The 10,929-nt window shown below is 35.6% G+C and overlaps 2 protein-coding genes across 2 annotated transcripts in view; both read left to right on the top strand.

The window, feature by feature from the left end:
- The window catches only part of LOC107035525 (tachykinins), a 50,374-nt gene extending 44,083 nt beyond the window's left edge, over positions 1 to 6,291 (top strand). The window contains exons 6-8 of the mRNA XM_015252992.1: positions 762 to 990; positions 1,821 to 2,048; positions 2,821 to 6,291. Coding sequence (XP_015108478.1) covers positions 762 to 990; positions 1,821 to 2,048; positions 2,821 to 2,831 — 468 coding nt within the window. The 3' untranslated portion in view covers positions 2,832 to 6,291. The remainder of the gene's footprint in view (positions 1 to 761; positions 991 to 1,820; positions 2,049 to 2,820) is intronic.
- A 1,147-nt stretch (positions 6,292 to 7,438) lies between these two features.
- Positions 7,439 to 10,175, top strand: LOC107048913. The gene is made up of 5 exons (XM_015272359.1): positions 7,439 to 7,581; positions 8,166 to 8,212; positions 8,839 to 9,039; positions 9,818 to 9,908; positions 9,985 to 10,175. Exons 1-5 carry the CDS (start codon positions 7,548 to 7,550, stop codon positions 10,035 to 10,037), a joined length of 426 nt encoding a protein of 141 aa, XP_015127845.1. The 5' UTR covers positions 7,439 to 7,547; the 3' UTR covers positions 10,038 to 10,175.
- The last annotated feature ends 754 nt before the right edge of the window (positions 10,176 to 10,929 follow it).

Raw genomic sequence — 10,929 nt, 5'->3', positions numbered from 1 at the left:
CATAAATTGAATTAATTATTATTAATTTTGTGTCCTTTTGCCGCTTCGATAATTTTTCGCGAACTCTCCTCTAGGCCTGTTGTCCCCCGAAAGAGTTCTCCCACTCTGGATGTACTCTCCACCCTTTTTTCCCGTCATGCGCGTCACATTGCGCAGTGTTTCAATAGCTCACTCACTCAGTACCTCACCCCCACCACTCACGCCCCCTTCTCCTCTCTGCTGACATCCAGAGAAAAGAAGTGGGAGAAATTCTAGAAATTCTCCCGTTTAATTATTTATATTTAAACCCGAGAATAGTATACTGTGAGAAAAAATTAGCTCTGCCGAAAAATGATGTTCCGCTGGAAAGATCTTTTGTTATATTGAATTAATTTAGTTGTGGATTAATTATCGCAAGCTAACGGATTTATAATCTCTATCGCAGTGTTCAGTTATCGTTTAAATGAAATCTTATCTTAAATATTCATTTTCTCTCACACACATACAGATATTTTTTAAAAATATAATTTTTTCCTGTTTTATATTACCGGGTATGTGTACCCAAAATTAAGAAAGAAAATCACGTTTAGAAAGCTTTCGGTAGGAAGCAGAAGCCTTGAAAATTGAGAAAAAATATGGAACTTCCACTCTGCTGTTCCCGAGTTGCTGATTAAAGATAGCCAATTTTACCCCACTGTACCCACTCGGAAGCAAATTGTTGATTTATCTGTAGGAAATAACCTTACCCATGATAAAAATGTGGAGATCCCCTTGTTTTTCAGGGAATGAGGGGTAAGAAGGATAGACTGGATGGCTACTACAGCGGGTACGTGGATCCACTTGATTACGAGAAAAGAGCGCCTATGGGATTTCAAGGGATGCGAGGCAAGAAGGACGGAGACAAACGGGCCAGCATGGGATTCGTCGGAATGAGGGGGAAGAGAAATGCTGCTAATATTTATGGATCTGACGACAATGAATTCCTTGACAGACTGCCCGCGGATTTCCTAGGTTAGTATTTTGTGTTCATGTTCTTCGTCGAGATTTCGTGCGAACATATGAAAGAGTCTAGCAAATCTTAAATTTGAGAGCCATTTCTCCTGATTTCTGTTGCTATATTTTTCGCTGGGAACGAGAAAACCAGGAGATTTTCTGGTGGAAGGGCTACACGAGAAAAAAGACGCGTTTTATTCAAAAGAGAATTTTTTTTTAAACGTTTTCAGTTGAACTTATTTGACGAATTTCCAGGCGAGGTTGTAAAGCCATACGGACGTTCACTCATGAATACATATTACTTTTTATACATAAATGTCCAGAGAACGAAAACTGAAATTTACAACAAATTTTAGAGATTTAAAATTTGAAAAAAAATTAAAATTTAGATTTTTTTTGTTTTTTTTTTCAAAATAATTTATTCAATTTATTTTTTGTTAAACTGTGGTTTCTACTATTCAGAAAATGCATTCACGGGAAATGTCGATCAACAAACCGTTGTCAAATGCATTCGATTCCATTCGGGTGGTGAATGTTCTATGTTCAACTAGTTTGAACGCAAAGACATTTATTCTCTTTTAAATTTTATCTCTGTAAAGCGATTTCACCAAACTTTCGGGATTTTCGTAAATGTTTCAAACACTGAATAATTGAGGCTTGCTTTCGGTTCTGTTCTCCCTCAGCTCCATCAATAAATAATCAGTGATGTAATGTCAGCAAAAGATAATTCATAACTAGTTACTCAACTTGGGGGAACGAAACTTCATCGTTACCGCGTATTAAAAATATTAGTGGTTGATTTACGGATGAGAGAGTGAAAATATTGGGATGGAAATTTGACATTTCAGGCTCAAGATTCTTCGATGATGAGATTCATTTTGTTAAGCGATCAGGGGACGAACCCGTCCAATTTAGAGAGAAGAAAATTCCGAATTGGGAATTGAGGGGTAAATTCATCGGCGTCAGGGGGAAGAGGTGGTCGCCTGAGAGTCTTGGAAGTAATGAGAATATGATGAATGAAGTGCTTGATCATATCGAGAGGATCGGGCTTAACAATGACTCAACGACAAAATTCGGTGAGTGCTTGAGCGTTTCAATTACTCATTGCTCACTGAGAGAAAAAATTTGCTCTGCCGAAGAACTGTAAGTTCCACGCGAGAATATTTGATGGAGCGGAGCAGATTTACTTGAGGGAAATTAACCAACTTGATAGAAGAAAATTTAGAAATGTCCCTGGAAGAATTCGAACAGAAAGAATACATTGACGACGAACGAATATTTTTTCCCAAAAAAATTCTGTTCGAAATTATTTAGTTTTGCCAATAACAGTTTCCGGAAAGAAAGATGTAGATTCCTCTTGAAACTATCATGTTTTGATGGAAGTTGTCTTTTTTATCCACAAATTGATTCAACCCGAGAAAACATCACTTCAGGGGAACATAATTTTTCGGCGGAACTCATTTTTTCTCTCAGTGCAACGTCAGTACTGAAGTAGTGAAACAAGACGTGAGAATTCAATCTGAAGGTTAGTCACTTCATTTTGTGAGAATAAACCCATTCCCGGGACAAGCGTCTCCCCACTTATTGCCATTTTGTAGTAATGTGCGTGCGCCACCACGCGTTCCCAATGGCGGACTCACACACTGGGGCGTCTCCCACTCCCTTCACACCGACACACATTTCCTAGTGAATCCGCGAGATTTTTCCATCTATTTTTTCGGTGCATTCTTCAACAAACTAATCTTTAATTCATACCGACTCATGTCGTTTAACCACTTCCTCACTGAAATCAAAATAGATGTCGTATATATAATCTAAAATTTGACACGATAACAATTATGTTTGCAGATACCCAGTAGTGCTGTAAACATTAGGATATCCTTTCAACATTCCAAGAGTTGGACTATTTTAGACTAATCCGAAAAATCAACCCAGAAACAAGTTTATTTCATGGAAAATTAGAAACTTCTCTGAGAATATGAACTAAAAAAAAAATTTCTAAAAAAAAATGTTGCACTGAAATTCTGAAAAATTTGATGCAATAATGAGAAAATAAAACGCAGACGAGTCCTTTACGAAAGCCTACATCAGTATTACCGTTACCGAAAACTGAATAAATAAATAAATAAATAAATAAAAATACTTCTGTCGTCAGTATAAATTTTCATCGCTAATTAGCAAGACGACTACTAGTCACACAATTTTCAGTGTCCCGTAGACCTGGAGAACTATATAACAAATAACAAAACAAAATAATAATAAAAAAATATAAAAAAAAAAGATTGAATATGGAGTACGAGAAATGCATAGGTACTATATTTTTCTCTGAATGTTACATCCTTGTATCAATTTTTAAATAAAACCTATTAGTACTGGCTTGCTCGATATAGAAATCTCGTGATTGGCAGATTATAATTATCCAAGTGATCGATAGAATGGATACCATACTCTAGTCACCCTTGATTAGAATTAACACCAGCTGAATATGGGCGCACTTTTCAAAATCCCAAACTGTTATCTCTCGCACACCGTTAAATTAAACAAATATCCTAGTGACTATTCGGATTAGGACATGGAGGGAGGGTGAGGCGAGATGGATGTTATTGTATTTGTAATATCTGTTAATCAAACGATAAGATTTGGATGAATTTGGTCTCATTTTGGATTTAACCATAAAAATTCGAAAGTTGGAATGAAAAAAAAAATTGATAAATTCTCAGTGCGTCGAAAGTAGAGAATTTTAAATAGGACCCGACCTGAATCAAATCACAAAATCCATTTCAATTGAATTAGATTCCATCTGATTCAAATTTTAGAATCTACTTGAATCAATTCTGACCTGCTGTGAATCAAGTCGGACTCGACCTGAATCAAAAGTCCGACCCGACGTGAATCAAATCAGAAAACCTACTTAAATCAAGTCGGGCCCGATATGAATCAAGTCGCAGAATCTACTTAAAGCAAGTCAAACTTGATATGAATCAAGTCGCAGAATCAACTTGAATCAATTGCGACCTGACCTAAATCAAGTCGGACACGAATCAAGTGACAAAATCTTTGTGAATCAAGTCAGACGCGACACGAATCAAGTCACAGACTCTACTTGAATCAATTCTGACGCGACCTGAATCAAGTCACAAAATCTACTCAAATCAAATCGGACCCAACATGAATCAATAAGCAGAATCAACTTGAATCAATTCTGACCCGATCTGAATCAGGTCGGATCCAACATGAATGCAGTTACAAAATCTAATTGAATCAATTCCTGCTCATATCAAGGATCCCGCAACTTGGTCCAAGCAAATCATTTTTCTGTCTAATCCCCTAGATTAGAATATAGGGTTGAAAATTCCACCTCGAGTCACTCACGTACATTCCCACCTCGTTCGTTAGTCTCAAGAATTCATTAGGCTGGATGAGGAACAATATTTGTGTTCTAGTGTATCCTTGCATAATAATGACTGTTGTACACGCGTCACGACGTATGTATCCACGAAACAGAAGGAAGTCCTTTAAAATGAAATGAGGAGATGAAAACACCCTCTTTATATAGTTATTCAGACTGTCCTATCAGTGTCATGACATTATTTTTGAATATTTTCATTCATTTCCTCATTTCAGACAGTTAAATTGCTCTCATTGTGCCTGAAATTTCGAGGCTTGCTTCTCCAATTTCTGGAGAATGTTTTTTCAAGCATTTTGAGACGGTAAGTTTGCATCACCATCTCTCACAACAAGTTAAAGTGATCCGATCGCTACAGTTTCATTTGCCCAAGGTCACGAGGATGAATATTAACATAATTACGAAACATACCGCAATCCGCGATTTATATTTTTTGTTCTATTTTTAGCCACTGCGGATACTTTATATAGATTGTTTGGGTTACCGATTAAATAAAAATGTTCATTTTGGGAATATATTTTCAGGAGCCCGAATTAATAATTTCCTGATCGTTATCAAGGAATTATTATTCTCCCATGAGATTTCGTGTTAAATATTATATCTCCAGCTATTTTTCATTGAGAATAAACACGAAATTAAGAAAATGATGGCGTTTTTTCCAAATAGCCTAAACGCACGGTATATTTACCAAATTTTCTTGAAAATCTGGTGTGATCGGGTCATTTTAATGAAGGATGTCATGAATATTCCCCAACATTATTTAGAATATTATTGTTTCTATTTTGAGAGGATGAAATTCTGAGGCGAAAGCTCCGCTCAACTTTGCCTCCGGATTTTTTCAAGAACTTCAGCGAAATTTCGGCAACTGCGTCGTTACAGTTAAAATTATTTTCATAACAATTCAATTTCTATTTTAATTAAAGAAGGAGTGGCGGCGAGGGGGGAGGGGATTAGTTCAGGTACATTTAGCGAATCCAAATAAACTCAAGAGGTCAACACCTTTGATATCCCTTTCAGAGGAACCCGCCCCCTCGCCCTCTTCGCCCAACGCCGCCGTCATTTTTGAACTTCACTAATTAATAACTCGCTAATTATCGCCCAGAGACAAACGGTAAAGAGCAACTTTCGACTCAGAATGTCACCCCCTTCGATACCGTAAGGTTTCAGTCACCTATTTAAACATTATCAATTTTAATTACTTATTTAATGCTTTTGATGATGAAAAAACTAATTTTTTTAATGTGAAAACCTCATGACATCCTCAACTCATAAAACGGCGGAGGTGCACTAAAGTATGGTAAGAATAACGGACTCCCACGTTAATTGAGATATCGCGAGTCCCTCCTGTTTTTCTTTCAATTATCAGCTTTATTTTTCCCCTAGTTTCAAGAATAACGAATGTAAATGAGGTGATAAACGACTGAAGAAAGTATAAAAAATGATACGCAATAACAAAAATGACACTGTGGAGGTGAAAATAAATTGATGAAAAATTAGTCAGAGTGTGTAATTAAACATAAAACATACATATAGTATATTTCGAGTGTATATAAATGCTGATTCAACGGTGGTGATAAACAGGATATAAAAAAAGTTATATAGGTATAATGAAATATGAAAAATAATTGAAATATCCAATACGTGTTATTTGAAAAATGATTATATATTGATGTAATGTATAGATTCAATATGTCTGTCACAGTGAATCAAACTCGTGAAAATTTAACGGGTGATACGGGAGTAATATGAATACCTGAGGCCCGTCATTCAGTTTCTCTCCCTCTTCAATCGATTGGGAATAACGGAAGAATATTAATTGAAAATGTATGAGTTATTTTTCCTTATAAGTTTATAATTATTTTGTAATATGATGATATGGATGGAATAAAATGTTATCGCAATTTTTTCCATTATTCTTGAGGTGAATAAATGACTGTTAATTTCAGCAAAATATAGAATTCGTTTATTGTGAGATTAGTTTGTAATTTTGAAAACAATTCAATAGTAAGTCCCAAAAATTTGGTAGAAAATTCTTTACAAAAAAAATATAATTTTGAAAAGTTTGACAAATAGATGGAGATATTTTTATTTTACTATTAGATATTTTTTGTGATAGATTTTCAATGAGAAAATGCATTACATTGAATGTCTGAATCCTTTTGCATCGAATGTGATGAATTTGGAAAATTCTATTGAACGTGTGTGACACATTTCAACTGCAAATGCGACTGCTTCCACTGGAGGCCGAACGTAGAGGGGATTCCCTGCTCTCTTTCTTCATGGCCAAGATCATCTCGACTCATTCATTCGTAAGTATAACTTGTCATTCAATGAAAGAGTTCAGGTCTCGTCTGGGAGGGATTTCCCGGGCGTTTTACGAGTCACTATCCAGTGATTTTGCAGAAAGACATTTTTTATATGAATGTGACGATGGCCTTCACCTTGAGCCTCTGGAAATTAACACTTCCAGTTTCTGTCAAAAAGAAAAATTTTCCTCGACTTTTTATTCAATTATGAAACATCATAAATTCTATAAAAAAATACGTTGTCCTTTCGCTGGAAAATTCACCTGAATTTCGATTGGAATTTTATATAAATTCGACTCGCTTATAATTAATAGAAAAAATTAAATATATGAAAAAAATAAAAATGAAGAAAAAATTATGAAATTTTCTGTAGATTTTATGACATTTGTACGTGCACCTCGACATGCTCTCAAATGCGTTCACCTCGAGTCAATGAAAAATGTAAAAAATCGCGGAAAATAGGAAAATACGTCAGTGGAATTTCGCGAAAAAAAATATAGGAAAATGAAAACAAATGATTCACTTAATGACGAACTAGAATCATTTATCATAATGAAAGACGTTGGTTTGAACCGACAAGTGTGTGTGCGGTCTAAGAATAAAAGTAGTGGAATGAAAATGATATGGATGTCCAGTGAGTTGATGTCCCACAGTTTACCCGGTACGTATTTCAACCTCGTCATTGCCCTCGGCTCTGAGCTGGTGAATTCCTATAAAAGCTGAGGTGTCACTGTTTCCAATGCCAGTGGATCGGGCAACTTCGGTGGATTACTATCGTGTCGTGTCTAATTCGATATTGAGACTTGTCGATCTCGACTATTGATAATTATTTATTGAGTATTTTTATACAATTTAGTTTCAAAATGGAAAAAATGGGATTCACATCTGCCTTAATTGGTAATTTGAACAATTTACAGGGTTATTCATTTCTTTTACCTAAATTTTTTACTTGAGTTGATCAATTGCTTGTATAAGTAATAATTTAATGAATTTCGAAACTTTTTTTACTTGAAAAATGTTTTGATTAATTGTTTGTGAAATTAGAATAATTAAATAGATTTCCGAGCTAATTACCATCCAATGAATTATTAAAAAACATTTAAAACACAGATATTAGTGAGGAAATAATAAAATTGCTGAGAATGAGTCGTAAAAATTATATTGTTTTCTGAGGACGGGATTCATATCTTCTTTAATTTTTAATTTAGATAATTTACCGACTCATTCCTTCTTTTTCTCTAAATTTATCGGATCATTTGATGAATTACTTGTGGAGGTAATAATTCAATGAATTTTCAAGCTCATTTTTATTTGAAAAGTATTTTGATTAATCGTTTGCGAAATTGAAATAATTAAATGCATTTCCGAGCTAATTGTCATCCAAAGAGTTATTGAAAACCATTCAGAACATTGCTGTTAGTGAGAAAATAGTGGAACTTGTAGGAATTATTCGAAGTCATAAAAATTATATTGTTTTCCAGGTATGTTACTGATTTTTACGTCAACTCCCACGCGTGCGCGGCCGCAGGTAAGTTTAAACATTTTACGTCAACATAAAAACATCACCTCAAAACCTTCCATTTCGCCTACCCCGATGTTTTACGCTAGGTCTCCAAAAAAAGTAACAAAAATTTCAAGGGATGAAAGAGGGAGAAATTCTGAGATGAAATTTTCCCTTCGACTTTGGACTTCGGGCGATAATTACCGAATTATTATTTTGAGTTCATTTGAATCTATTAAATGGATCTGAACTGATCCCCCCCCCCTCCCCCCCTCCTCTCCATCGCTCTTTCTTTGATGCAGAAATTAAATTGTTATGAAAATAATTTTGATTGTAACGATGAAGTTAACCGAGACGTTGCTGAAGTTCTTAAAAAAGTGGTCTACCAGTGCCTACGTCATAGTAAATCCAGCCCATCACCTGTGTAATTGATGAACTTCAATAATTAATAACTCGTTAACTATCGCCTGGAGGCAAAAGTTGAAGAGGAGGCTTTCACTCAAAATTTCATCCTCTTTCATCCCTTAATGTTTTGGCCGCCTATGTAGGGTCACCCTGTATAAAAAATGAGAGGTTGTGCTCCAGAACACGTGTTAATTAATACCATACAAATATTAATGGTAATTAGCATCGTGCAAATATTAAATTTTCAGAATGACATAGTAGAGGCCGATGGATTTGTATTCGACGGTCCAGCAGACAGGCCGGACAAATTTCCCAATGACGACGGTCGCATTCCTCGCGATTTTCCACCCTTGAACCCCACAGAACCATCGCCAAACCCACGGGACACGAGTGGCACCACCACCACAACGCCATCGCCAGCGATGGCTCGATGCATGCAGAATTGTCCGGTAAATAATTCAGTATTATTCATAGCTAAATGGTTAAAAAAACATAACTTCCTATTCATTGAATACTCGACAGTAATAATTTTTTTACTCAGTGTGGAGCATCTCACTCAACAAAACAATATTTTTGTTGAATATTAATAAAAACATCGATTTTAATGAAAACATTTTAATCATACGAAATGAATACAGTAATTAATTGATTAATATTGATACGAGTTGATTTGCAATTAATTCATTCCAATCCTCTATTGGAATCACATCTGGCTGTTTTTCATTTAGATTTAGATTTCTAGGATTTGAAGCATCTCCACATCTTTTTTCTAATTTTCTCATTTTTTGCATTATAATAAATATGTCGACTTTAATGAAAATTGTTTAATCATACGTAACGAACAATTAATTAATTAATTGATTAATAGTCTTTAATATTGGAATTAATCAATTTGGGATTCGTTGGAAAAGCGTTAATTGGAATTCCATTGGGATTTAAAAAATTCTTTTCAACAAATCGCAAATATGTAGACTGATGTTGACATTTTCTGGTATTTACATTCTCGTCGCTAAATGTAACTCTTGAGATGATGACATCCGGTCCTTAGAAGGCTGCGTCAGCCCGCCTGACGTGTTAATTAATAACCGGTTTTTGTCAGCTTCCTGGTCTGCGCTGACACCAGTCGAAATAATATGAATGACGTTTTTAAATCGATCCTCGAGTTTGATACATCACACTCCCTTTCCCGTTTTATCCATCATTTATTCAGAGCATTGGTTCCTCCAGGTGACCGCACAGTACAATCCAGTATGCGGAAGTGACAATGTGGTGTACAGCAACATAGGGAGATTAGAGTGCGCTATCAGCTGCGGCACGCGTAAGACTCCTTCAACTATTATTACTTACTTTAACTGGATCAACAGGTGTTTCAATAGTCAAATTTTCCGTTTTAGCGGTCACGTTTCGTTACTTCGGACAGTGCACCAGCAACGTCAGAGGAAAATAAAACGCAATTAATGAGCTGTGGTTCAATCCCCTGGTTGAATAACTCCGTACTGATTCATATTATTACTTTAATTCAAATGTGCCAATTGTAGATAGGTTTATACGAGTGTTTATAAATAAAAGACGAATGGAGATAACATTTTAGGCATCAACTTTTGTCTGGATTTTCTCGGTTTCCGCGGAAATTTCCGCGGAGATTTCTCGGACTAATCTCGGTTATTATTAGTTATTCGAGGTGATTAACTCCGTTAATCACGCGATTCTGCACTACAAAAATTCGGCTCTTAGGAGGGCTCTTAAACTAAGATCTAAGACTATAAGACTGGAAAAAAATCTTAAAATAAGATATATTTCGGATCTTTTGACGACGTCTTATGAAAATTAAGATACTGAAGGGGTCTTAACCAGGAATAAGATCTATTTCGTATCTTAAATTATAAGATCCGAAATGTAAGATTCAAGTGGAATCTGAGTTTAAGATTCTCAAGGTGGTTTAAGTAGAGTGAGGTCTAAGATGCTGCGAAAAAATTGGATGCACGCAAAATTAAGATGCAAAATCTAAGACCTTTCCGAGTCTTACCATTGAGTCCATTCAGTACTCAATAAATACATAAGGGGGGGTGGAATTATTGTTGATATTAAGTTGTTTAACATTATTTTTGGTGTGGCGACGGGAGGAGCAGGGGTGGGGGGTGGAAAGGGTTATAGCCAAATGATAATATGAGTCCAGAGTTGTCGGCGGGAGGGGGAGGGGGCGAAGGGGTAAAAGTGAAATGATGATGATTTTTTTTTTATTCAATTTTTGGCGTGATTGGCGGGATGAGGGGGGGGTGAAGGGGTTAGAGCCAAATAATAATGAGAAAAATAGATTTTTTTGTTTTCCTCCTTTTCGG

The sequence above is a fragment of the Diachasma alloeum genome, unplaced genomic scaffold, assembly GCF_001412515.2.
Source record: "Diachasma alloeum isolate Michigan unplaced genomic scaffold, Dall2.0 Dall_scaffold_00198, whole genome shotgun sequence".
In the NCBI taxonomy this organism is placed as follows: Eukaryota; Metazoa; Arthropoda; class Insecta; order Hymenoptera; family Braconidae; genus Diachasma; species Diachasma alloeum.
The sequence above is the reverse complement of the archived record's forward strand: the minus strand, read 5'-3'. Positions and strand labels throughout refer to the sequence as shown.